Below are 27,950 nucleotides of genomic sequence, written 5' to 3'. Positions count from 1 at the left end.
ATCCTAAAAGGCAGAGGCTGTTTCCCACTTATCTCTGGGTCCTGGCACAGAAAAGGAGATTGACAAATGTTTGATGAATTTCATTTCCTCACTGAAAAAAGAGAAGCAATGATCTCTCCTTCACCTTGTGCTATATTCAGAGGTCTTGACAACGGGCACCCCCCCCTTGGCAGGACAGCCCCTCTCTAGAAGGCCTGTCTCCTCCTCAGGGTTGCAGGTGAAGAAAGGACCACCAGGAAGGCACTAGAATTTAAAACAGTTTTATTAAAATAAGCACAATGCATAATAGCATCCTTGTGTTGCAAAAACATCTGACATATGCAAATCGATTTTCTTAGATAACTAAGCAGCTCCGCTGATGCTCAGCTATCAGTTCCCCAGCAGAAGGCACCACACGGCTCAGACCAGGGTGGCTGGGCAGGCTCCGGACTGGCTCCACCTCAGGCACAGAGCTCCTCAGTGCCTCAGACCTGCGCTGCCCTCCACACCAGGCTCGAGGAAGGTAGCAGCAGACACACTGGTCTCTTAAGTCACTCATCATCTGAACAGCTTAAAACCAGTTAGAGTAATAGGAAATAGCTCATTAAAACCTTCCAAATGCATGGAAATTCAGGAGAGAAGAATGAACCCTAAGAGCTCTGGAAAGTCCACGGGCTCACAGTGGGAGTTTAAAGTCTCATCTTTGTCGGAAGAGCACGGTTAGAAAAAATGCCAAATATTGTAAAACACGAAATAATACTGACTTCAGCAGCAATCCCAAACAAGGCAGAGGATGATAAATGACGGACACATTTTGGTCATGGCAAAGAAAGATTATGTGCTTCTCTGAGCTATCGACTGGAAGACGGATCTGGCTTCCTGAATGCAGAAGGCTCCCTGCCCTTCCCTGAATCGAGGGGATGGCTTCCCTCAGCCATGGGGGAGGACGTCCGGAGGACAGAGGAAGGTGGAAGGACCGCCAGAGGGGGGTGACAGTGCAGGGAGAGGGAAGAGCCTCTGTCAACTGACGCTTCTCAAGGCTGGCTCCCTGAAGGCCACAGCCCCAGCCGGTGAGAGCGGGCTGGGCTGGATCCTCAATCCGCAGGCGGGTGAGCAGGTGGGCAGGAGCCCAGTAAAGAGATGTCCCTGCTGCAGGCAATTATGCAAAGTGACAAGTGATAGTTTTCCCTTTCAAAGACAACCCCTTAGGAAAAAGCTTTTTCCTTGAGGACTCTGGGGAAAGGAGGACGAGAGCCTTTGTGGATGAAAAGGCCTGGATGGAGCCGCAGAGCAGGCCCCTCACAGGTTTCCAGAGGGGCCAGGCCTGGGGCCCGGAGTGGGACAGAGCTCTGTGGGTGTCAGGCTCGGTTGCGTGTCTCCACTGCGGCCTGCCTGGGTCAGCGCCCTCCGGCGGGCCAGGCGTGACTTGGAGGGAGGGGAAAGCTTCACGGAGCAGAGGCCCTCGGCCAGCGCCTCCGACTCCTTCGCCAGTTCATTCTCCTCATGCTGAGACAGCTGGCGGTTAAGGGCGATGGCCTCAGCCGCAAAGAGCGTCAGGTCCATTGTGCTGCTATTTCTGCAGGGATGGGGGGAGCAGGGAAGAGAGGGAGGCAGGGCTCAGTGGGGTCCGCCAGCCAGCTCCTTGACACCCGCGCCAGTTGCTGCGGTTCTACGCTCCCACTGGAGTTTTCTGGGCTGACACAGGTTGCTCTCTGAAGTTCTTGCATGGGTTTGGAATCTGACTTCACCGGGGCTGGAAAGGCTTTGAGCCTCAAGGACAGTCTCTGGACTTAAGAGTTGGGACAAATGCCGCCTTCCATCCAGAGCCCCCTCTTCTGAGCCCTGCACACGCTCTACCAGAGGAAGGGTCACGCACTTGAAACTCACCCACGTACATCCCTCTCCCCCGTCAGGACAGGGGGCTCCAAGAGCAGGGGCTGTGCCTTTACGTCCGTGTCCCCAGAACCCAGCTCAGGGCTAGCATGTAACGGGCACTCTGGGTTTGCTGAAGCAGTTTTCTAAGGTGGATCTGAGGTTTGGAGGCTCAAGGCATCTGGATGCAGCTCTAAAGAATCAGGGAGGAACCCAAGCTGGGCTCAAATGAACTGTGACTATAAAGGTGTAATACCTTCCTGTTTAACTCCCGGAAACTGGCCAGGAGGTTGGTTCCCAGAGGGATTCCCATGAGGCTTTATTTAGCCCTGGTCCTTGGGGAATAGGGAGTGCTCACTGGGAACAGGATCTAGTGTTAAAAGGCACTACAGTCAAACACATCTGCATTCAAAGTCCCACTCCCTAGGCTACTGTGTAGCCTTAAGTTAACTTGATTTATCTATTCCTCAGTTTTCTCATCTATAAAATGGGGCAATAGGAGCGCCCCTTTTTTAAATGTATCGTAAAGCTTATGAGATTCAATATATGTAAAGCCCTTAGTACGATACCTGGCGGGTGGTTAAGTACTTCCTATACAGTGGCCATTATTATTGTTTGTCTAGTAGTGTATATGACACTTGGTCCCTCTGCCTTACAAGGCCCCAGGTTCCTGCTACTTTCACCAACCCGCAGCAGTAGAAGGAAACCTTGCTTCGGGCTGTAAATAGTGATTTCCAGTTAGGATTCATGTGGATCCACAAAACAGGTTTTTCTCCTGCAAACAGCCTAAGGCGGGATCTTAAAGATGCTGGGGCAGGGGAAGCCATCCAGGCGGAAGAAGAGAAGAGAGGGAGCCAGACCTAGTGTAGAGGGAGACAAGGAAGAGGAGCAAGGAGAGGGAGGCCAGGAGCCTATTCACGAAGAGGATACCTGAGCCTAGAGATGGACTCCCCGTCCCCCACGGGGGGATGGGCCCCAGTGTGGCTGAGAGCTCGAGGGGAAGGTCAAAGCCAAATGAGCAAGGGCGTGGAGTGCAGCAGGAGCATTTACCTCTGGAGGACTTGCGGCGTGGGGAGTCCCCTTTCTGGAGCTTGCTAGAACGGGAAGGACAGATGTGTGGGTAAGCGCTGCTCCCTCTTTCAAGAGCTGCCCCCATCCAAGCCAGCGGAGTGGGCAGGTTACTAGAGGCTCCGGCCCAGCACAGGGACTTGCCCATGCATGCCTGCAGGGTCAGACCTTCCAAGGAGACAGAAAGCAAGGTACAGACCCCAACCCAGCTGCCTCTGCATGGAGAGCCCTCTCTTTACCTGGCAAAGTCCTAATCACCCTCCGAGACCCAGCTCCAGGGTCACTTCTCCCATGAGACAGTCCCCCTTCCTTGCTGCCCCCCAACCCCTGTCCCAAGCAGAGGTGGGTCCTTGTCCTTTGGTGCCCTGAACACTTTTTTTTTTTTTTGCGGTACACGGGCCTCTCACTGTTGTGGCCTCTCCCATTGCGGAGCACAGGCTCTGGACGCGCAGGCTCAGCGGCCATGGCTCACGGGCCCAGCCGCTCCGCGGCATGTGGGATCCTCCCGGACCGGGGCACGAACCCGTGTCCCCTGCATCGGCAGGCGGACTCTCAACCACTGCGCCACCAGGGAAGCCCCTGAACACTTTTGATAACACTTCTGTTGTACTATCCTATCATTTATTCCCTTGGTTCCCTCTCCCCATCAGAACATGAAGATAGAGCTTGGGTCTCGCTCCTCCCACCACTGCCAGCGTCTGGCATGTGGTAAGTGCTCAGTGGTGCAACACTTGGGTGGCTGCAGCAGCTCTTGGGTGGTTGGGAATCAGCCACTTGGAGACCCATGGATGGGGTTCCCACCTGTAACTGGGGCTGGCAACGCTTGCTTCCTTCCCCTGAGGCTGGCTAGGGACTGGCAGACCAAGAAGACACAGTAAATCACCGGAGGTTTGGCAGACCCTTTGGAGGGACAGAGGTCTGGTATCATGATTAACTGAGGAGGATGGTTAAAAATGTTTTCTAGTGAAGACTTGGAGCTTTCCTTTGGGGAAAACACCAGCCTTTGCCTTTCAGGAAAGCTGCAGCCAGACCCCAGCAGCACAAGAGGAACCTATGAGCCCCCAATGCAGCCGCACAGCAAGCAGGGTGGAAAGGCCTTGTTTCTGCATGCTCTCAGCTAAGGAAACTTCTGTATAAGGGGATGGTGCTACCATCCAGGCTGCTCCCTCTGCTGGGTGCCTCTGCCAATAGTGGGACGCACATGGAGAATCTCCCAGAGGCCTTTTCCATTCCAGAGGGGCATGTGCCGCCTGGGGCTTAGTCTGTGGCCAAGGTTAGAGCCCAGTCAGTGATATCTGTAAGGCACTCGATGTGGGGTTAGGCCAGGGGTCAGTTCAGTTCTACGTGCACAGGGGTTGAAGCTGCCATCTGGCTCCCTCCAGCTGAGATCAGCCACGGGGGTGTGAGAGCTTCCTCATGCCTTGCTGCAGCCCTGAAGAGGTGGATGCCCCCAGCCCCCCAACCAGTCACTCACCCCCTGCACCCACGGGTGCTGCAGAACTTGGGCGGCACTCAGTCTCTGTTTCACGTCTCGAACCAGGAGCTTGGAGATGAGGTCTTTGGCCTCGCTGGAGATATGAGCCCAGTCCTTGTCAGGAAACTCATACTTGCCTTCCTGGATGCTCTCAAACAGCTTGTTCTAGGTAAGGAAAATTCCTGCTGAGGCCACACTGGCCAGGGGATGGGCAGAGTGTGCCTGTCATGGTCTGATCATGTGGGTCCAGTCGACCTCAGCTGCACCTGCAGCTAGTGGCCCGGGTATTTCCCAGACTAGGGCCCCTTCCCCAACCCCCACCCTCCCCTAAATCATCCAACCACACAGAACGCCCTGGGTGGGTGGGATGGCAATGCTACTTGGAGGGCCAGGTGGGTGATGAGTGAGGAATGTCAACTAGAGAACAATGCCCAATTCCTCGGCCTTTCATCCAGGGCCCTCCATCCAGATGACCGGGCTCATCTCCCGCCACCAGAATCCTTATCCTTCCTCTTCCTCCCTCAACATACACCACTGTTTCAAACCTCCTATCTTTGCTCGTGCTATTCCTTCTACTTGCATTTCTTGCCTCTCTTCCCCTCCTGGAGGGGGCCAGACTCCTCCTTTGAGACTCACTCAGCTCAGGAATGATATTCTCTAACAATCCTCCCCGAACTCCTCTCTGGACTGAGGGCCTGATGATCTCCATCTCACCTGGTGGCTGCTCTTGGGCTGAGAGGGAAGGGCACGATACACCCCATTCCAGATCAGGCACAATCACCAAGCCCAGTCCTGCTTGGCCTCCCCCAGCCACCTGACCTCCCAGCAGGCCCTGTGCTCACCTGGCACACTGTGCAGACCTCTCCCCGGTCCCAGCCACAGTCGGCTCCGCAGTGACCCACAAAGGGCGGGTAGCCACTCAGCATGATGTAGAGGACCACACCCAGGCTCCACAGGTCACAGCGCTTGTCGTAAAAAGTGGCCTTATCCGTGAAGACTTCTACCACCTCAGGGGCCATATATTCTGCAGAGCCACACTGGGCGGGGCCAGAGGTGGAGATGGGGAAACGGCAGAGAAGAGAGAGGCTTAGTCACAGGGAGGGGACCGTAATGGGACTTGAGCAAGAGGATGGAGTTGCAGAGTAAGAAACTGTCGACAAAGTTGGCCAGAGAGCTTGACTGGTGCCACCCAGGCACTTAGAAAAGCTGGGCCACTGGACATTTGTAAACTGAGTCCTATCATTCCCCACAATCCACAGGACCAGTTAGTTCCAGGTCACCTTCTTATCTTCTCAGGTCCTTCTCCAGTAGGCAGAGACCCTTGGTCAAGAAGCTCCAGGAATCTCTCCCTGCCCTGGCTCTCTGTAAACAGTCACTCAATGAGCAGATACTTCAACGTACCAGGAGCACAGCTCTCGGGAGGAGATCCAATTCCAGAAAGCAAGGATTTCTTTCTTTCTTTTTCTTTTTACAAATTTATTTATTTATTTTTGGCTGAGTTGGGTCTTTGTTGTTGCGCGCGGGCTTTTCTCTAGTTGCAGCGAGCAGGGGCTACTCTTGGTTGCGGTGTGCGGGCTTCTCATTGCGGTGGCTTCTCTTCTTGCGGAACAGGGCTCTAGGCATGCGGGCTTCAGTAGTTGTGGCTCATGGGCTCTAGAGCGCAGGCTCAGTAGTTGTGGCACACGGGCTTAGTTGCTCTGTGGCAAGTGGGATCTTCCCGGAACAGGGATCAAACCTGTGTCCCCTGCACTGGCAGGTGGATTCTTAACCACTGCACCACCAGGGAAGCCCAGCAAGGATTTCTTAAAGTGAAGTCCTGCCAAGCTTCCCTGCTAGCTTTGAGCATGGAAGAATAAGAATTTAGAATTAAGACACCATCAAAGCTAGGAGAGCTCTTAGAACAAAGCTGATCTCCTCACTTCTCCCATTTATGGATGGGAAAACCAAGGACTAGAATGGGACAGGGATTTGTTCAAGCACATCAGTGGCAAACCCAGGTCAAGAATCCAGGAGTTCTTCCTCCCATACTTGCATAGAAGACTGCTGATAAAAACAAAACAAACTCTTTTTGCTTCCCTCTTCAATATTTCAGGCTAACCAGGAGGCAACCCTCCCCCCAGCCTCGCAACATACACAACTAATTTGATGGGAAGATGGTGAGTGGAGAAAGGACATTTTCTTTGTTACTGGCAATCAGAGTTAATGCCTTTGAGAATAAGGTAGTTCAGTGTAGTAGAAGCTAATACAGAGACATCTCTAATAATGTTGCTTAGAATGAGACATGGGCATATTTTAAAACGTCTTAAAAAAAGATTATTAGGGACTTCTGTGGTGGAGCAGTGGTTAAGAATCCGCCTGCCAATGCAGGGGACACGGGTTTGAGCCCTGGTCCAGGAAGATCCCACATGCCGCAGAGCAACTAAGCTCGTGTGCCGCCACTGCTGAGCCTGTGTGCTGCAACTACTGAGCCCGCGTGCTGCAATGAAGAGTAGCCCCCTGCTTGTCGCAACTTGAGAAAGCCCGCGCACAGCAACGAAGGCCCAATGCAGCCAAAAAAAAAAAAAAAAAAATTACGAAAACTCACTTTTGAAGTGTGCAAATCTCAAAAGAATTATAATAATTATAATATATCCAGTATGTACAAGAGATGTCTTGGTAAGAAATAGCTCCCAGCAGCACCATCTGGGCAGGAAATGGGAAGTAAGAGAAGCAACAGGATAACTCAGCCAGGCCCTTACATGCAAAGACCTCTCAGTTCTTGCCACAGAGGCCACGCTCCCTAACCTTCACCATAAGGTGGACGTGCCCCGACTCCACCATGGGAATGGGAGCTGTCCACATGCTCATATGCAAGAGTGGGCCTGAGAGTAGTGTCTGTCTTCACCTGGGTCAGGAGTCAGGGCTCAGCCTGTTCTTATGGATATAATTAGTCTCCTCATTAGCAGTGGACCCACCCCAAACTGAAAGCTCTAATGTCAGTTCCACTAGCACCTAAGCAGGGGAGGGGTGGGGGATGGGGGTGGTTGTTAAGATAGGAAGTGAGGCCAAACAACAACTCAGGCAGCAGCAGATACACTTGGTTTCCCTTCCTTAGCCCTCTGTTCTGGTCTCCAGAGCATTAGGGACAGGAGCTCAGAAGGAGAGGGCACAGGTGCCCAGCCATACATACTGGAGTGGTCAGCTCTGGTGTGGTTATGGGGGTGCAGGAGTTGTTCAGTTTCACCCCACTGCCCAAGTCAAAGTCACAGATTTTCACCGGAGACACCTGAAACGGAAAGCAGGAAGCAACGTTACAAATAGGAGCAGCCAAGGGGCGTGAGGAGACCGCGTGTCTATGTGGGTATATACTGCCACAGTGTGGCTGCCACGCTGAAGCCCAGCTTTACCTGGCAGTCATGTTTCCTCTTCTTGAGTGAACTAGAAATCACCTGAGGATTTGTCCTAAGGTGTCCTCTTCTCCATGCTCTTTCCTTATTTCCCGACTAGGAGAAAATGTGTGCACTACACGGGGTCAGACTGTGGTTGTGAACTTCGTATAAGACAGGGAGCAAACCTATGGAACTCTCGCCAACAATGTAGGTTGCAACTCAGAAGTTAGAGAAGTTAGCACGTATTCCTGAAAGACTCCTTGTAGCTCACTCACTGCAGGGCAAAGGAGTTTTGCATAAAACCCTTGACCACCTCAGGTGGCTTAGGGTGACCAACCTGTCTTTGCTTACTTGGGGTTTTGTTGGGTTTAAGCACCGGAAGTCCTGCATTCCAGGAAATCCCTTAGGCCCGAGCAAACTGGGATGGTTGGTCACTCTAGGCAGCATCAACATAGCAGCCCAGTCCACTGGGACTAGATGCTGCACCTGAGACTGCAGAGAGCATGAGTCATCTCTGGAGCCAAGTCGAGGCGCTGTGTGAGTGCATGAGAATGGCCTGCGTGGTGGAATTGCACAGCAGCCAGTCAAAAGTGCTAGGCCCCATTTGCCATTTACCTACTGCAGCTCCCACCTCTCTTTCTTTCCTCCCTCCCTTTTCTCTGCCTTACATTCTAGCTTTCTTCTTTTCTTTTTCACTTAGCTTCTCTTTTTCACTGTGGTTAAAATATATATAACAGAAACATGCCCTTTTAACCATTTTCAAGTGTACAATTCAGTAGCATTATTACATTCATGCTGTTGGGCAACCACTACCAGTATGTTTCCAAAACTGTCACATCACATCAAACAGAAACTCTACCCATTAAGCAATAACTCCCCATTTCCCCTCTCTCCAGCCCCAGTAACATTTAATCTACTTTTCGTCTCTATGAATTTGCCTATTCCAGATATTTCACATAAGTGGAATCACACAAAATTTGTCCTTTTATTTCATTTAGCATACTGGTTTCAAGGTTCATCCATGTGGTAGCACGCATCAGAACTTCATTCTGTTTTACGGCTGAACAATATTCCATTATATAGATATACCACATTTTGTTCAGCCATTCATCTGTTGATGGACACTTGGGCTGTTTCCGGCTTTGGCTATTACGACTAGTGCTGCTATGAACATTGATGTTCAAGTCTCTGTCTTCAACTCTTTTGGGTATATACACAGGTGTGGAATTGCTGAGTGCTATGGTAATGCTATGCTTAGCTTTTTGAGGAGCTGCCAAACTGTCTTCCACAGTGGCTGAACTGTTTTATATTCCCACCAGCGATGGGGAAGAGTCCCCATTTCCCCACGTCCTCACCAACTCCTTTTATTTTCTATTTTCTGTATTGTAACTATCCCAGTAGGTGTGACATGGTATCTCACTGTGGTTTTGATTTGCATTTCCCTGATGACTAAGGATGTTGAGCATCTTTTCATGTTCTTTTTTTTTGGGGTACGCGGGCCTCTCACTGTTGTGACCTCTCCCACTGTGAAGCACAGGCTCTGGATGCGCAGGCTCAGCGGCCATGGCTCATGGGCCCAGCCGCTCCGCGGCATGTGGGATCTTCCCGGACCAGGGCACGAACCCACGTCCCCTGCATCGGCAGGCGGACTCCCAACCACTGCGCCACCAGGGAAGCCCCTTTTCATGTTCTTGCTGGCCATTTGTATACCTTCTTTGGAGAAATGTCTTTTCAAGCCCTTTGCCCATTTTTAAATTAAGTTGTCTTTTTGATATTGAGTTTTAGAAGTTCTTTATATATTTTGGATATTAAACCCTTATCAGACATATGATTTGCAAATATTTTCTCCCATTCTATGGGTTGTTTCTTCACTTTCTTGATGATGTCTTTTTACACTCAGTCTCTCTTAATTTTAACGTCAGCCATAAAAAGGGGCAACAAACCTGTGTCATGAAGATCAAATGAAACAAAGGACATGAAAGTACACTATAAACCAGAGGCACTATGACAGAGTAGTTCAGAGCACCAGTGGAGTCTGGGGTCAGACTACCTTAGTTTTAATCTTTAACAGCTGAGTGACTTTGGGCAAGTTTCTAAATCTACCTAAGCTTCAGTTTCCTTATCCCCATAAAATGAATATAATAATAGTGTCTACCTCATGAGATTTTATAAATACTAGATAAAACAAGTGTAAGTGCCTGGTACAATGTTAAGTGCTCAAGAAATGTTAAACATAATTATTAATAATAACCATAATGATAATCATGATAAATTATAAAGGTTTATGCCAGAGCCACTGACAGGAAGTCACAAGATTTATTTGAGCGAATACATTTCTATTCCCCACAAAAGCATTGTAAGTAGCAGGCTGACTCACATGTTCCCTCACAGCCACTCCTTATTTATGAGTGCTCCCCTAATCCAGACCAAGACACGTGTGTCATGCATATGCACATGTATACATCCACAGCTAGGAATGTGGGCCATCAAAACCACCTGGGCCTAAGTCCCTCCTAACAAACAAAGATTTTGTCAAATTCATACATGCTATGAAGATGCAAACACTTCCATTTACTAATAGATTAAGATAAAGATTAAAATAGGCTGCATTTGTTCAACACCAAGTATAAATGTCTTCTTTTTAATGGGCATCTTTGGAAATAAAAATGGAAGCAGAAACCCTTTTCAAGAACTTGCTTCCTACTTATCACTTCTAGTGGTGGACACCGGCAGGCATATATACCATAACATAAACATCATTTACAGGCAGAGATTTGCTTGATGTAAGATGAAGGTGCTGTCTGACTCACATCTACTGCTCTAAAGGTAGGTGCATTGGATTAGAAAACATTCATTTTGTGCAGGTCTCATATATTTTACAAACACTCAGGCTTAAGCCAATCTGCTGATAAAGAGCACCGAAGGGCCAAGGATTAGCCCTACTTGGGATGTAGAAACACTACACGTTAGGTATAATATTCTCATGTGCCTATAATAATCAGTTCAACTTGGTACCTGAGGCCGAGAGAGCTGCTAATGATTTACACTGAAAGTAAGGGTGGCTTCCCTGAGTCAGTATGAACTGTGACATCCCAAATCAGGCCCTAAGTACCTTTTCTGGAGATTCACACAATATATTTTCTGGCTTCAGATCGCGGTGAGCAATGCCTGAAATGACAAAGAGCAAAGAAATGGTTAACATATGCACTTGAGTATCAAACATTCCACACACAATTAATTTTTTCCAAATGCTGTTGTTCGCAAATTAATTCCCAATTATGGTACATTAAAAAATCAACTAGCTGCAGGAGGCAGAAGTAGCCAGAGACGCAAACCAAAAGCACAGTTGATTCTGCAAGTTCTTTTGAAGCCAAAGCTTTAGAAGTCAGTCAGGGATAAGAAGGGCTAAATGAATCCCAGCCAGCCTACCTCTCAGCACCGCACTGACAACCCAGAATAAGCAGCCTAATATGAAGCAGAGCAAAGAGCCCTGCAAACAGCGATGCTTGGAACAGCAATGAAGAAATAATTAGTGCCTGGTTTAAGAGCATCTCAGGGGGCTGGGACTGCTCTACCTCATTTCTTCTTGTGTGGCCGATTCAAAAAAAAATGATTCCTTCAGTGGGACTCCATGAATGTTCAGAGGATCAAGCATTAGTTAACAAGTCTCCCAAAGCTTGTCTGGTTCCCTTCTCACCTGCTCTGCATGTCCAAGACAGTCCTGCCAGAAGCTCAGCAAGGACAGCTTTGGCCCGAGGGTGCTGTTCTTAAGAGAAACCTCTCCTGTATTTTGGTCAGACCTCCTTGAAGAAGACTGCGGATTTACAGCCTACCCTGTGAGGCATTAAAAGTTGCTGAACTGGCCAAGAAGGCACCTGGGGGCAAACCCCTTTAACCAAAGACAGAGACAAAGAACCAACTCATGGCCATGGTGTTTTAGTGGTGGACACAGAAACCTCCCATTCCTTTTTCCTCCTGCAGAGTGTACGGCGCAGAGATAGAGGGCTGTAAAGTCAAGCAAAAGCCAAACAGCTACTGCTTGGAAGTACTGGGAAGCAGCAGAGGATTCGTGGAATAATGGAGAAAAGCAGACTCTGCTTCACTACAACTCCCTTGCTGATCAACTTCTCAGCAGCCCTCTAGATCCCCAGCAGGGGGCACTTCACTAGGGAAGAAGAACCTGAGCTCCAGCAGCCTAAGTAACTTCATCAGTCACCTAATTGAATGAGAACCCAGAGCGACTACGTCCAGGCTGCACAAATTGAGCTGGGCTGCAGCTCGCCGCGTTAAAAGTGAAAGATATTTTCCATTACAGCAAATGCTCCCACAAAAGGATCATGAGCCACATGTGGAGCCTTACTCTCCAAATAGGTGTCGATGGCCCCATTGTCCCCTGGCCTGCGAACTGAGAGCCAGGCCGTAATAGTGGGCCTCCTCGGTGAGCACACCGGCCATCGAACTGCTCCGGTTCATTTCCCAGAGGTTGAGCTGCAGTATGTCCAGTATTTAAAATATGGAACTTGTTTCAGGCTGACCCATTCTAGCCCAATTCATCTTTCCAGCATAAAGTTATTTAGAAAACAGCCAAGTTTAGCTGCAAATCGTTTTTCATCCCCTCCAACTTCTAGTCACATGGGCAGCTGGCCAGCTAGATGTTAACTAGCACTTCAGAACTCCTAAGACACCACCAGCCTCTGTTCCCTGTAGTGCATTCTGGTAAAAAAAAAAAAAAAAAACACACACACACACAAAAACACACAAAAAAACCTGCCTTTACCCCCCTCCAAGGTATGGATCTTATAAAAAGTGTGACCCAGTTTTGCAATCTACAGAGGCAGCTTGGGGAGCAGTTGTAAATCTCTGTCAGGCAGGTGTTACGTACACGCATCCCAGCTTTCAGAAACAGAACTACTGCTATTCATCATGCTGTGCAAAGTACAGACACCCCCTTCTAGGAATTTTCATCCCATGTGCAAGTCAGGCCCCCAACATGGGCAGCGTCAGCACGGAGCACTCTCCTCAGCCACAGGAGGAAGCGAGGTGGACTGGTGAACCTCCCCTCCGGCACATGTCTCACCAGTCTGCACGGTATCACTGGCACATAGTGGTACGTGGGAGCAGCATGCCTGCAAGTGGACCTGAGCGCTCACAACCAATGAGGCTGGCCAACGTCCATGGAAGTGAAGGGAGCAGAACTAAGTCTCAGAGCATGTGCTCCACCCCCACGCCCACCAGGCAGAGTGTGTAATTTTAAGGGAATCAGTATGCGGAGTAAAAATGCCTTCTGCCTGGTGGGGGAGGAGGGTGGAAGAAATGTTACTGAAGAACTACTATGTGCCGGGCACTATGCTCCACCTATATATGTATATGTTATAAGTATACAGCACATACACAAGAGACACACAATTATGTAAGTGAATCAATATATATATAAAAGGCCCAGGCTAGTGCCTGGCACATAACAAGGGCTATGTAAGTGTTAGCTACTGTTGATGATGTCATTATTATCTCTCTTAATTCTCACCATAGCTCTAGGAGGTAGGCATTGTTACTGAGAGAGCACACAGCTGGTAAAAAGGTGAAGCCAGAATTCATTTTTGCCATGGCACTGCTGTTAGGCAAATTTTAAAAACATATGCAATAGTCAAACATATTTCAAGAAATGCAAAAACATATAATTTGCAAAAATATTTAATTTACTACAAAAGTTCTAGCTAAGGAACTGTAAACTGAAGTGTAATTCAAACAATAGTAGCTTGCTATTTACACAACGTTCAACAGATACCTCAAACTCACCATGTTAATAGAAAAATGCATTTCCCATTTATTGTGAACACGATATAAAACTACAGGTATACTACCATGCCAATTTTGAAAAGAGAGATACAGGTGATATATTTTAAAAAACTAGACTGAATAATACCCAAATATTTATATTAGAGTCTAGGTCATATTATGCATGAGTTTTGCATTCTTCATTAGTAAAGGATCATTCACATACACACACTCAGACATACCTTGTTCAGCATGAAATTCATTGTTTTTTACTCCTTGCTCTTTCTCCTGTATCCCTATCCTGCTTAATAGCTCCACGTCTACCCATCATTCACATCAGAGATCTAGAAGCCACCCTGGCCTGCCCCCTCACCCTCCTGGGTGGACCTGCCAGCTGTACCAGCTCCTGGCCCAGCCCTCTACCTGGCCTGCCCCTCTCCCTTGGTCCTCAGAGGCAACCAGCCCAATCCACCCACCACGGCCAAGGCCTGGCTAACCTTTGGTGTGCAGGAAGTCAAGGGCTGCGGCGACATCCTGCACCACTCGGCTGGCTTCTCGCTCGTTGAATTGCTTCTGCTTCTGGATGTGGGTCAGGATGGAGCCTGGAGAGCAGAGGGACACAGAGGAATGCCTTTTCAGGCTCTAGTAAGTGTAACTTCTCAGAGGCCAAGTTTTCAAAAGTTCGGAGTGGGGACATAGGCTTATTCATCGCTAAATGTCCAGCAGCAGTGTGGTACAGAGCAGGTACCAGCACAAAACTGGACCAAACAGAACTGGAAGCCTATCTTCTGTATCTGTCTATGATAAGCACAGAAGGGAGAGAGAATACCATTTAAGTGACCAAAAAATATTAATGCCACTGGGGCAGATTCGGCTTCTGAAATTGAAAAGAACTAAAAGTGAATCCACACGAGGCTGGGGGCCTCTCTAGAGGAACTTTTCCTCCCTTGCATCTGATCTCAGTCCAAACAAAAGCACACACCTTCAAATGGAAAAGCCACACCTTTACGCGTTATGTAAAGGTCTAGTAAAGGGAAAAAAATGGCTTTCCCCCCCAACTTTCCCATTTATTATTACTATTATTATTTTGTTGTCAGTGGCTAACATTTACTGGGTAGTTAACTATATACAAAGCACTATGTGATACTCTTTAAATAGATTATCTTATCCTCACTGCAATTGTACAAGATGTACAAAATAGAGTCATCCCCACTACATAGCTATAGATGGGGAACCTGAAGCCAAGAAAGGTTAAGCAACTTGCTCAAGATCATACACCAGGAAGTGGTGGCATCATCAGGACCCAAGCCCAGTAAGTCAGGTCTCGGAGCCTGTGCAGACTTCTCCTCAGCAGGACCTATGGTCTGACTCCTGGGGGATGGGTTTTCCTGAGCCAACCACATACTCTCTTTACCCGCTGAGTCTGCCCTCAGTAGAGCTGCGCTCTAAGTGATAATAGTTACTGATGACCCCGGCTGCATCAAGCATCTCAGATAGGTAATTCATGGTGCTGGTGTGGTTGGGAGGGGCGGGGTAGACACAGGCACGAACATGTGGCTTGGCTCCATGTGGTCTGTGCTCACCACTGGAAGCCAGCATTTTGGGGCCGAAGGTGTCATCTCTGTATCCTAAAAATGGCACATGTTTACTTATTATCTCTGGTTTTTGTCATGGGGAGGGGATGAAAGATCTTCCACTTGCCAGATTAAAGAATCAAAGGATCCCAACACGCTGTGGAACATTCTGAGAAAACTGGCTCTTGGCTAGGTCTCAGGCTTGCTCTACTGTAGCGAGTCTCTCGTTTTCAAATTTGTTAAAAGGGAGAGTGGCGAGTAATACTCTACACACTTCTAAGATAGCCCCCAGCATACCCAATTGTTACAGCTGACATTTATTGAACCCTTAGTGCCTATGGGGCACTGAGCTAAGCATTTCACATGAATTATCTCATTTAATCTGCATAGTGTCCCAAGGAGGTAGGTGCTGTCATTATCCTTATTTACAGATATAGAGAATACTGTTGGGAAAGATTACGTGACTTGCTCAAGGTCACACAGCTAGTAAGTGATGGAGCTCCCTTAACCACCAAACCCCTCCATGTAGCCCTCCACTAGACTAGGCTCCAGACATCCTCCCTAACCTTCACCTTGCAAATGCTTCCTAGGGCTGGGTGAGTGACGGGGAGAGAAAGGGCTTCTCTATGTCAGAAAAGCAACTTAAATATATATTCCGGTGATCATGTGTGTGGGAGACAGTGGTGACGGTCGAGAATGGCATCTGTCCATCTGAAGGATGGTACCTTCTGGTGAGCCTTTTTAGACTTCACAATGAATGCAAGAGCTCCTACCCCATAATTAACTTCATTAAATAGTGAATGTATCAAAACAATGGATTGATAAATTGATGACTACATGTATCTATATATGAGTCCTATTATAATGAGAAGGCAATAGAAGTCCACACAGGTGACATTCTGAGTTCTGCAAAATGCTAATTACATCCTTCCCTCCGGCCTCCCTTCTCCCAAATCAAGGGCAGTTTTAAGTCCTTCATCCTTTTTATTAGCTTGACTCATTTTAGAAGTCTCTGGGATTCATGATGGATGATCACCGCCCTGGGTCTTAATCAGAAGTCCAAACACATACTCAACAGTAAGTACCTCCTTGCAATTTCTCAAAGACCAAGTAAAACCTTGTGTCGTCTTCAAAGAACTCAATCAGCTCCAAAATGTTCCTTAAATAGGGAAAACAGTATTATATATTGAAGCCCACTTACAAATACACAATGAAAAAACAAAACAAAACAAAAACCAATGCCCTATAACAGGGCAGAAATCAACTTGAAATCAGAATGCTTATTAAAGCCCCATGTTTGAGAAGTAGCCAATGGTGTTAGCAAGATTCAGGTCACCTTATCTTTCCATAATGTTTAGTCTCTGGTGTTTTCACCAAGTCTGTGCTGTCAAACCCCAACCCTAAAACCCACTAGGTAGAGTTATAAAAAAGTCCCAGTCACATTAAACTGAATAAAATCTGCAGCCGACTGGAAGCAATTGCGGCTAATAACACTGAATAGTAGGTGTGTGTCCTGGAGGCAAGCAGCAAATAATTACCTGCCCTCCCTCTTGCCCATAAATCACGGGGCAGTATTTACATTGCCTGGAGAAAATGGAAACATCTGTCAAATAGACTTGGGGCCTAACGTGGGCACCGCTAGGCCCTAACTGCTAAGCGCTACTTAATGAAACGGCTGCGTTCCCGGCCACTGTAGCACTTGTGGCCTTCCCCGGTGAGCACTCTCTGCCTGCCTGAGCGTTACTGCGCTCTGCCAACAAGGTCGTCTTGTAACTCAGTAGGGAAGCCACCAGCCTGGATATTGGAGGTGTTGGGGGCTTTTTTTCTTTTAAAGAATGAAATAAACCAAGTAGAGTCTGTAATGCTGAACTCAGAAGCTGCAGGGCTGAAAATAAAAATCTGTTCCTCATAAAAAATGCTGACCATTTTGGGAGACACCGGACATTTACTAGCAAAAGGGCGTCCGAATAAGATGGCCAAATGGCCTAATTTGAAAGAAGACTGTAGAGGCAGTGCCTGGAGTTAAATCAACAGCAGCCCCCTTCCTCCAAGCTTAATGACAAAACCATCAATACTGGCCACTGGCTCCCTGCTGACCCTGCCATGGAGGGAGAGAGAGTGGGGAGCGGCGTCTTAGAGGTCACCCTGATTTAAAGCCACAGTGGGAGAGCCATTCATTTGGAGAGGGTGGTGAGTAGACTAAGATGGGGCTAGACACCACCTTGGCCCAGTTATCAAGCAACGAGTGTGAAACAAGGTTTCAGGACCCTTAGTAGTAGCTGCACGTATATAAATATGCTAGGAACAGAAAGCGCAAATAATCTTAATAGTTCTCATCATCCTCATCTATTAACTAAAGCAGGTCCCTACAGATTTCTACTAGGCAACACTCAGTCAGCCTGCTTTCCACAGGCGCTTGAAAGAAATAAAACCCCATTTTTTCCCAAGCAGTCACTGATTCAGATTGCTTGCTCTTCTAACTGGCATAAATTCCTGATATGTACAGTATTTCAGCCTAAATAGAAGACAGCTTCTTTGCTGCTGCTGCTTTTCCTCTCTCTCTCTCTCTCTCTCTCTCTCTCTCTCTCTAAACACTGAAAGATGGAAGGAGTTATACACAGTTCTGGGGGAAAGAGTGAGAGCTAACTGCTGGGGTCAGGAGACGGTAAGAATAACTTCCTTTTCTGCAGCCAAGCATCCCCCCAGAGAAGCAGCAAGTAACCCAACACTATACTCACTTGTTTCCTTGACACTGATACAGCGTCTCCACCTCCCGAAATACCCTACTCCGACTGTGTCCTGCATGTTTTTCAATGATCTGTGTGAAAAATAAAATCTGTCATATACACCCACCTGGTCAAAACACCCCTCAGCGGGTGCCCTCTGGGACAGTGCAAGGCCAAATTCAGCCCAAATCCAGTTTCAAGCGCAAGTCTGGAGTAGGCCTTGTGGCTCTGTCAGCAAAGCAACCGACTGGCCCCAGGGCTTTCTAGCCCACCTGGGCTTGTTTGACTCTGGCCAAGTACATCACCATCGAAGCCTGTGAGGTTGCTACCCCCAGCCGCCCAGGGGAGACCGAGGCAGCCAGCAAGACAAAGAACCAGCTCTACCAAACTCCTACCCTGAAAACATCTCTGTCTGCTTTAAGGATAAGAATTTACAAGCTCTACTAAAGGATCTTCTAGTGCTGGAGGAAGAGCAAGGGGAATAAGGGATACAGTGAAGAGGAACTAAAGCCCCAAGGCCCAGCTCAGATGCCACCTCTGCAATTCTTCTGAGAATCTACCTTTGGCAGGCACCGTATTAAGTCATTTAGGTACATAATCTCAGTTAATCCTTAATCCTTAATCCTTACAATCCCGAAAGATAGGCAGAGGTAAAACATTTTGCCCACAGCTCTGGTAAGTGGCAGGGCTGCAATTCAAGCCCAGAGCTGCCTCCAAAGCCCTTGCTATCCTATACCTGCTTATATCCTACACAGCTTTTTCTCACAGAACCTAGAGGCTCTGTCTCTCCTACGATACTGTGGGCTGCTCCCCCTCCCCACCTGTACATGGAGATGCCTGGCAAGTACTGACTGAAGGAATGCGGGAGCCAACAGCTGAGCAGGTGGTTTACACAGGGACTGGCTGACCGTGCACATCTCTACAGACCCATCCAGAGCCCCAAACCGTTGCTAGTAGAGCCTGTGGGCAAGTCTTCTGCAGAGCTGGCTCTGCCTTATAGTTCCACGTGCGGAGTGGACAGACATCTGGTTCCTTCATTCCAAGACTGCTGTCAAGGACACTTCACACTTCTCCAATATGCAGCAGCACAAACATCCACAATCAAGTAATTTTCTAAACAAGTACATGTCTGTTAGTAGACCACTGAACCCATTTTCTGAGCTGTCAGAGAGGTGAGGTGCTGGGGCACAGAAGCTATTCAGCTCATTTGTTCACCAAGCAGATCAAAGTCAGGAAGAACTTCCTCGCCGGCAACTATTCAGCAATGGCATACTTTTCTGAGGAGGTAATGAGCTCCTGCTACCAGAGATGGGGGTGGTGGGTGCCAAACATGGAAAACTATGTGAAGAGTTACGGGGGAGGCTGAGGACCAGATTACCTTGAAATTCCATTCCAACCGTGAGACTCTAGGATTCATCAGTTGGATGCCTGTAGGGAAAGTCCTAATAAAACCAAGTACTGTGGAGCCAGGCTGGAGAAGTAGCCCACGTCTGGGGAGCTTTCAAAGAACAGAAGAGACATGAGACATGGGCAGAACTGCTGAAACCAAAGAATTGCCAAGCCCAGGTCTGGTGTTTGCCCAAAGATGCCATGGAGCATGAAGAAGGGCAGTCTTGAAGAAATAGTTCTGTCATCCATAAATGTATTCACATCTTTGAAAATCAATTTACATTTGTGTTTTTTACCACACTTAGGCATATTTTTTTAAAAAAATTACTTGTAATTTATACTGACCTGTTTCCAACAAGGAATCGAGATAATGCTTTTGTTACCATATGAAGCAACACTCCAGCAAAAAGGGACATGGCTTAGCAGAAGTGTTCTCCTTTATAAATCCAGCTGGGACTAGGACTATGACCAGTTGGTTAAAAGAAGAAACATTTCTTTCAGGAGCCAATTTGGCTGGGTTTGCCCATATGAGGCGGCACTTAGACCTGGTGGCTCTGGCAGATGATTTGAACACTTTGCTGGATACCAGAATCACCCAGACAGCTTGTTAAAATTAATGTTGCTGGGGCCTACCTCTAGTTTCTGATTCAGGAGGTCTGGGATAGGGCCAGATAATTTGTATCTCTAACAAGTTCCTAGGCCATGCTGGTACTGCTGGTGCAGGGACCACACTTTGAGAACCACTGCTCTAGATCCATCCCTTCTTCCATGTAGAGTCGGCAAATGGAAGCACAGAGGGGTATGGTGAGCCACTCCACGGTCATGCAGCTGGAAGTCACCTCTCCTGCCACACAGCTGAGTGCTCGGTCCTTATCACCACATTGCTTACATCACTTGTATAGCATCTTGTAATTTATAAAATGTTTCTACTTCTACCAGTTCATTTTTGTTTTCATCTTCATAACTACTCCCTGAGACAGGAAGGGCAGGTATTATTATCTTCATTCTAGAGATGTGGGAACTGAGGCTGAAAGAGGTTCAGTGACTTGCCCCAAGTCAAACAGTAGTAGTTTGTCAAAAGAGAGATTCAGATAGGCCCTCTAATTCCAAATCTGACTGTCTGCTCCCTGAAGCTAACTTCATTCATTAGAGGCATTGTTCTAAGCACTTCACACATATTAACTTATTTAATTCTCATGACAATACTATATACCATATCGGTTCTGTTATTACACTCATTATACAGATGAGGAAACTGAAGGACAAAGAGGTTAAGTAACTTGCCCAATGTTACACGGCAAGTAAGTAGAGAAACCAGTGAATCCAGTGAATCCAGCTTCAGAGCTCCCGTTCTTATTAAGCCACTATATCGCAGAATATAAAATTTATCTGGTTTAGGACAAGCTAAGACTGACTACCTGCAAAGTAAAGCCTGGCATCCAGATGAGACACTCACTTTGACAGCATACTCCTTGCCACTCTGCAGGCTCACGGCACCTTGAACTTTGGCATAGGCTCCCTCTCCAAGCAGCTCAGAGGTCAGTTTGTACGTATCTAGAGGTGAAATGGGTGAGAAGAATAACAAGATGAGTCACCCCTTTGCATAGAAGGAAAGAAGAGCTGTGTCACTTGGCTTCCCCAGTCTGACAGCGCAGGCGCACGAGGACTCTGCAGTGCTCAATGACGAGAGTCTAGTGCTCCCAGCCGCCTTGGGACTCGGCTTCACAACGACCAGGCCACATCACTGAAGGATCTTGTTCCTCATTGTAGAGATGAGGTCAGTGAAAGAGGTTCAATTCGGCACATGCTTCCCGAGTACCTACTATGTGCCAGACGACATCGATGGGGACACAGCGAGGAATAAAGTATAGTCCCTGCCCTTTGAGAGTCACGATCCAGTGGGGAAGACAGACACATACACAAGTGACCCCAGAATAAACCGGGCAGTGGTCAGCACTCTACTATCACAGAGGGACAAGACATAGTAAAAAAAAGCGGGGGAAGGGAAAGGTTAAATCTGTTGAGGGAGTCTGGGGGATCCTCACAGAAGGGATGTGATTTGAATGGACATCATTCATTCACTTACTCATTTGTTGAGCACCTCCTATGTGCCCAGCTCTGTGCTAGGGACTGGTGATACAAAGGGGAATAAAGCACTGTTTTATTTTATACCACACACAATGGAAGTCGGAGGTTTTTTTGTTTTTTTTTTTTTGCGGTACGCGGGCCTCTCACCGCCACGGCCCCTCCCATTGCGGAGCACAGGCTCCGGACGCACAGGCCCAGCGGCCATGGCCCACGGGCCCAGCCGCTCCGAGGCATGTGGGATCCTCCCGGACCAGGGCACGAACCCGTGTCCCCTGCATCGGCAGGCGGACTCTCAACCACTGCGCCACCAGGGAAGCCCTAAGTCGGAGGTTTTTGAGACATTTTCAGAAGTCACCGGCAGGAAACAGGAGATAGAAGTAAGATGCAAACGGATGCCTTGAGGTTTTTAGGGTGCTGAGTCAGAGTGGCTCTAACACAGCAATAGGCCTGGGTGAAAGTATATTTAGGTGGCCTGCCCAAGGCCCGCTCCTCACAAAGAGCACAAGCTCTCTGACCCCCTTCCAAAGGAAGCCATAGCTCTATCATGGTCTCTGCCGAGGCCTCTCCTCCCTTGGTCTCCATTCTTCAGCTTTTTCCTCTTGAGGCAGCCTAGCATTTAAACCCACAGACTACTGAGCAGAATACTTTTAACCATGAAATTAGATTTTATCACTCTTAGTCATGAGAAACCCCATAACTGCACAAGCCATCCCTGAATAACAGGAAATACTCTCGTGTTCATTGAAAGAGGAAAACCTGTTGATTTGGAAACTATTCTAAAAAACCTTGGGACTTTTGTTCATTCCCCAACCCCCTCTGCCATGCACACACATCTACTGTTAAAGACAAACAGACAAAACCTACACTAAGCACCCTGTTGGTTCCATCAAGGTTTGGTCTCACAGCTGTAAGTATTTTAAATGACGTGCTTCTCTTACAATGGACACTTGGGTATTAGCCTTTGCGTGTGTCAGGATAGGTTGGTGGCTGGAGGTCCAATATTCCTGACTCATAAAGGGCTTGTTTTTAGGACCACTCTACAAAACAGTCAGTTCACTAGTATGTCTGTAGTGTTGGTAAGAGGGACCGTAAAGAGAAGCTATTTCAAGTTTCACAATGAAAGAAACAAAATAGATGATGGGGGCTCGGTCACTCCTAGGAGGAGCTACTTATCCTTTCAGTCCTTCGCAGGAGTGTCCAATGAGTCACTTCATCCCATCTGGTGCCCAGTGATAACAGGACCAGCACTGAGCCTGGTGCCTCACACACACTGTTCAAAATGTTTGACAACTCAACATCGTGTCCCCTGAACACAACATGCACTATTAAACAGAGTCAAACTCATCCAGCACAAGTAGTTGCAATCTCTATAAGCTGAATTCTCTGCTTATAGAATACTGAAGTTTCTTTCCTTCTTTCTTTCTTTCCTCCTTCCTTCTTCCCTCCCTGCCTCCCTCCCTCCCTCTTTCTTTCTTTCTGCCGCGCCACGTGGTTTGCGGGATCTTAGTTCCCCAACTAGGGACTGAACCCTGGCGACGGCAGTGAAAGCACAGAGTCCTAACCACTGGACCGTAAGGGAATTCCCTAGAAGATTTCAGTTTCATTTGCAGCCATGGCCCTTGACGTTCCCTCTTCCTCTGACATGCCTGTTCTACCTCTCGGCAGCTCCTCCAGGACCAGCTGAGGGAAAGATCACAACTGAAAAGCAGCTGAAGCATACCAGGCGATCTCACTCCACGTGCAACCGTGACACACTGGCCTTTCCGCTCCCTGATGAAATGCTCAGACCATTCAGAGGAGGCTTGTGCACCATCCAAGAGCTCTTCCCATCCCTGCACTCTGTATCACCCCTTTCCGTAAACTCTCGCACCCCTATCTTTCATGCCTATCACACGGAGAACCATGAAGCTGGCTCTAAGATGATGCATCCTATGACCTTTACCCCTGGGCTACCAGGACACTCCTCCCATGCCTGGGAAGCCACCAACTCAGCTCTAAGAGATCAAAGAGAGTGACCAACCTTCAAACTTTCCTGGCAAGGAGTCAGTGGCCCGGGCCTTCCGCTTCTTCTTCTTCCTCTTGTCACTTTCTGCAATGGGAACAGGTTCACTGCTGCCCATCTCTGGGAGAAAAGAGGAGATAGAAGGGAAATATCACTGGACTGATCAGGCTATAAGTTCACCCAAAAGGAAAAAAAGGAGGGGGGGACCCAGGAGCTTTCCACTCACACTTTAAAAATATCTATGAGGGCTATTTATCTGTTTCAACCCAAGAGGCAAAACTAAAAGCAAAACCATTATAGATCATTAACTGTGGAAAGGAACTCAGACAGATACGCTAGATTAAAAGAGGATAGCAGAAGCCTGCTGTAACCAAGCTCATTAGCACATGGATTTAGATCTGCCCCCAAACTGAACAACGAATCCTTAAGCAGAATCCCACATGTGACATCCTCCTTCAGCCTCAGCACCAGAAAGGCAGGACCCAGGGAGCTTAAGCAGGAAGGGAGGCGGGTTTGCGGGGGCGGGGGGGGGGTCCATGCAAATGAAATCGCATGCTGCTCAGTAACATCCCTGTGGATGTGCATAGGGACTCAAAAGGCCCTCAGTGGAGGCTGCCTCTGTGACGGTACAACAGGGCAGGGGGTGGGTTTGAGGATGGCCCTAAATTCCTTCATGTCCAGGAGCACAGACTTGAGTGCTTGGGAGGCCAGCGCATACCCTCCCTCCTCAGCTCCTTATTTGAGAGGAGGCAGGTAGGGTCCATTCAGAAGCCTGCAGTTGACGGGTCTACACCGGGTTGCTGGATGCAGTCATTTATTGCAAAAACATTATTATCTCTCTGGCAAGCACCTGGCTCCCCACCTTAAAGGGAGGATTTGTGAGGCAGACATTCAGACATTGGACAGATTGGGCAGGAAAGGGTGGGGACAGAATGAATAAGCATGAAGACTGAGAGGGGGAAAGAGAAAAGGAGGAATAATGAACCAGCAGCCAATCATAGTCCTGTTTCTAAGACACTGGAGTAAGGGCCTTCCCATGTTAAAGATAAATTACTTATAGAACATGCCATGCCCTTGATCCAGAGTGGAGCCTTAATACTCTTCGCCTGCAGTGAGAAATAATAAGATTTCTCTGAAGTCTCTGGGTCTAAATCCCCACCAGGGTGATTAAACCTTTACATCCTTCTAAAATAGAGGCGGTCGAGCACTGATGGGGCATACAATGTGAGTGACTTTTAGACCAACCTTCAATAAACACAGGCTCTGGGTTGCTGGATTTTTTTTTCTGAGATTTTGAAATGGAAGCTGGCTCTTTGCCCATTGAGGGGAAAGGCCCACTCTCTTCTCAGAGGACCCCAGCTGAACATGATCAGAAAAATGGCAAGTCTGCTCAGGAAGATTGATTAGAGCCTACGCACGTCTACTGCACACTGTTCTCAGAAGCAAGTACACACAACCATTAGGAGAAAGCACACAGAACAATGGCGCGTTTCAATACCACAATCCAGAACCTGGTTAGGCAGCCAAGTGTCTGACAGCTCAATTGAGCTGCATTCTTCCTCCCATTTTCAGGATCTGATGACAGTAGACTTTCATTTACACTTTAGAGAAGATAAACATGTGGAGAAAAGGAATCCACAGAGGATCTCCAGGTATTACTCTAGCCAACAGCTTCAAGCACAAGATATACCTGGGGACTGCGACATGCTATGAATTCAAAGAACCGAACTCAAACGGCAGCAGCCAAAGATCCACCCTCACCAAGGGAAATCAAAAGGAAAAGAGCTGCCCAACACAGTGAGAAATTCTACAGAAATGAAACAAGGCTCACTCGTCTCCAGGACCCCAGGAGAGGGGTGCTGGCCATTGGGACAGCAGGCTGAGAAGGAGGGACCACTGTCCCTCTTGCCCTGCCCTTGAGTGCAGGTGCCCAGTGGCACCCCTCCCCACCCCATCTATTTTCTCACCAGCACTGCGAGCTGAGTGCAGAGGGGACAGATTTGGGATTCACTTCTCTTCCTCCTTCCCCTGCCCACACTCTGAAGGAGGGCCAAAGTACAAGCAAAACAGCCCAAAGGCAGCAATGGAGAGGAGCAGCAAGACAGCTGGCGGTGTTATAGTTCATGGGGGACGCGCAGACATACTTATGACTCTAGCTAGAAAACCCCGTTAGCTGCAATTTATAGTTGGTTTTCACCACAGCAGGGCTGAGGGAGCCTCTCGTGGAAGAAGCATACCTCTGAGCACTGCCGCATACATGGTATTAGAGTTTATGGCTTCACACACAAAAAGATCGAGTACCTGGTCTATTCTGCATGGATTTCAATGGAAGAGGGTGCGCCAGAAGGGACAAATGGTTAAGACTTTCCTTGGAAACAGAACTTGTTGAAGGAGAGTTGTTTTTGAAACTAGGAAGAAAAAAATGTAGGAAGACAGTGAAGTGAAAAAAACATGCTTAACTTCCCTGTTTACAGCGGGGGGAGCAGGATGGAGATGTGTCATAATCTTACCAAAGGGCTGAAAGCTCTTCACCTGGAGCCTGTCCATACACTCTATTGGGACCTTAGTTTATTATGCATGCAATCATTTGAGAAAGGCTTCCTCAGGGTGTGAGGCTCCACAATCAAGCTGGCTTACCTCCTTCCTTTGGCCTAAGAACTCCTCTCAGCCATCAAAACCCAGCTCAAAAGTCTCCCCACCTTAGAGTAAGTTAAGGTTTGCACGAACACTTTTGAAATCTATGCAAATAGATGGTGTTACTGCACAGAGCTCGAATCCGGTGCTCCATCCTCTGTTCCCAAACACCCTGCTAGCAGCTATACTAGAGCACTGGTTTTATTTGGCCTTGAGCTCTCTCTACTGTTCCTAAAGGCCAGGGCTATCCTTGCCTGTTCATCTCTGCGTCTCCTATAAGTCGTGGTGTGGTGTCAGACGTGTATCAGGCATCAGAAAACGTGTACTGAAATGAGAATGATATGAGAGGATGCACATCCTCGGGGTTAGGTGCAGGCCTGTCACCCAGGCCCTCTAGGTAACGAGTGCACACGCTGAAAGAAACGTAGGTACACCTTTGCCCTGCAGGCAGCACAGAGTAAGGCTTTACTCAGTCTATGAATTCCCTGATAAACTCCCTCTCAACAAAGCCCTATGACTCAAAACGTCCTTAACTTTCTAGCAAGAAGCCTGGTCTTTGCTATAGGATTGGGCGATGTGTCTGCTATTTCAGAGGAGGGAGTGAGCACTTCCTTCATGTCTGTAGACAGACCTCAGCTGGCATGGAGGCTCCCAGCACTTCACTGCCTCCAGCCCTTGCTTTCCTCTTGGGCCAGGCTCGGCGGTCGGTCCACTACTTGTGTATCCGCGGAGGTAGAGCTGGAGAGGAAGCACACTGCTGACAGGGAAGGCTCGTGGGCTTGGCATCGGGAGACCTAAGTGAAAGTCTGGTTCAGATATTACCAGACATAGCACCAAGACCAAGTTACTTCGCCTCTTAGCGTCTCCGTTTCCTCATCTACAGGTTGGGTTTAAAAATAATACCTGCCCTTTCCAGCAATGCTGTGAGGACCCAGTGAGCTACTTAATATAAATGCACTTCAGAAAAACATATATGGGGCTTCCCTGGTGGCACAGTGGTTGAGAGTCCGCCTGCCGATGCAGGGGACACGGGTTCGTGCCCCGGTCCGGGAAGATCCCACATGCCGCAGAGCGGCTGGGCCCGTGAGCCATGGCCGCTGAGCCTGCGCGTCCGGAGCCTATGCTCCGCAACGGGAGAGGCCACAACAGTGAGAGGCCCGCGTACCGCAAAAAAACCCCCCAAAAAACAAAAAAAAATATATGTATGCATAAATCTGTATGCACATACAACAGAGTAGAAAGATTAGACAGAAATACACAAAACTGTTAAACTATTACAATCTGAAAGAGTGCCTATTATGTACCAAGCACAGGTATTTTACATACATTATCTCTAATTCTTACACTAATCTCCAAAGTAAATATTTCACCATATTTCAAGTGAGGAAACTGAGGCTCAGAGGTTAAATTATCTACCAAACATCAAACATCTAGTTAGTGGTTTAACTTGGATTCAAACACAATGCTGCCCTTTCAAGTCCAGGTCACATCTTATCTATAGTAGTTTTCTCTGTGTGATAGGGTGATTTTTATTTTCTTCTTTATATTCTTCAGTATTCTCCAAATTGTTTTTTAAGTGCTATTATTGTTTCAGTCAAGTTTCATTTTTAACAAAATACACAGTAACATTTCTCCAATGCACACTGGAATTTAGAGTCCGATTGTACAGTTTTACAAATTATACCTAGATTTCTTTATATTGAAATTCAACAGCAGGTAAAGAAAAAACATTTCAGGAATATTGGGGCCCTGAATTTTTATAATCTTGGAAAAACAACAAATGGCATTTTAACTTTTATCTTTATAAATGCTATGTTTTAAAAGGAAAAACTTTGTGAAAAAACCCCCAAATAATGCACGGAACATCTGCACCTGAGATACACCCTTTCAAATCCTGGTCTTCACACTGTGTGAGCTTTGGCAAGTTGCTTAGTTTCTCTGAGTATCAGTTTCTTCATATACAAAATAAGGTCAGAGTAAGGCCTGGCCTCCCTAGATCAC

At 47.8% G+C, this 27,950-nt stretch overlaps 1 protein-coding gene across 8 annotated transcripts in view; it reads right to left on the bottom strand.

The window, feature by feature from the left end:
- Positions 1-244: 244 nt before the first annotated feature.
- MKNK1 (MAPK interacting serine/threonine kinase 1) overlaps positions 245-27,950 on the bottom strand; it is a 42,713-nt gene continuing 15,007 nt past the window's right edge. For 2 of the 8 annotated variants that reach the window (XM_060140138.1, XM_060140139.1), the window contains 12 exons: positions 25,617-25,723; positions 23,334-23,435; positions 20,682-20,779; positions 17,849-17,928; positions 16,196-16,269; positions 14,034-14,138; positions 10,874-10,929; positions 7,563-7,658; positions 5,236-5,430; positions 4,394-4,558; positions 2,539-2,711; positions 245-1,555 (listed from right to left, as the gene is read on the bottom strand). In XM_060140138.1, coding sequence (XP_059996121.1) covers positions 1,279-1,555; positions 2,539-2,711; positions 4,394-4,558; positions 5,236-5,430; positions 7,563-7,658; positions 10,874-10,929; positions 14,034-14,138; positions 16,196-16,269; positions 17,849-17,928; positions 20,682-20,779; positions 23,334-23,435; positions 25,617-25,632 — 1,437 coding nt within the window. In that variant the 5' untranslated portion in view covers positions 25,633-25,723 and the 3' untranslated portion in view covers positions 245-1,278. Of the gene's footprint in view, positions 1,556-2,538; positions 2,712-2,901; positions 2,946-4,393; positions 4,559-5,235; positions 5,431-7,562; positions 7,659-10,873; positions 10,930-14,033; positions 14,139-16,195; positions 16,270-17,848; positions 17,929-20,681; positions 20,780-23,333; positions 23,436-25,616; positions 25,724-27,950 lie in introns of all 8 variants that reach the window. The other 6 variants (XR_009538942.1, XR_009538943.1, XM_060140141.1 and 3 more) reach the window with 6 other exon arrangements.

The sequence above is a fragment of the Lagenorhynchus albirostris genome, chromosome 2 (assembly GCF_949774975.1).
Source record: "Lagenorhynchus albirostris chromosome 2, mLagAlb1.1, whole genome shotgun sequence".
NCBI classification, from domain to species: domain Eukaryota; kingdom Metazoa; phylum Chordata; class Mammalia; order Artiodactyla; family Delphinidae; genus Lagenorhynchus; species Lagenorhynchus albirostris.
Note: the sequence above shows the minus strand (reverse complement) of the source record. Positions and strands in the feature narration are given on the sequence as shown.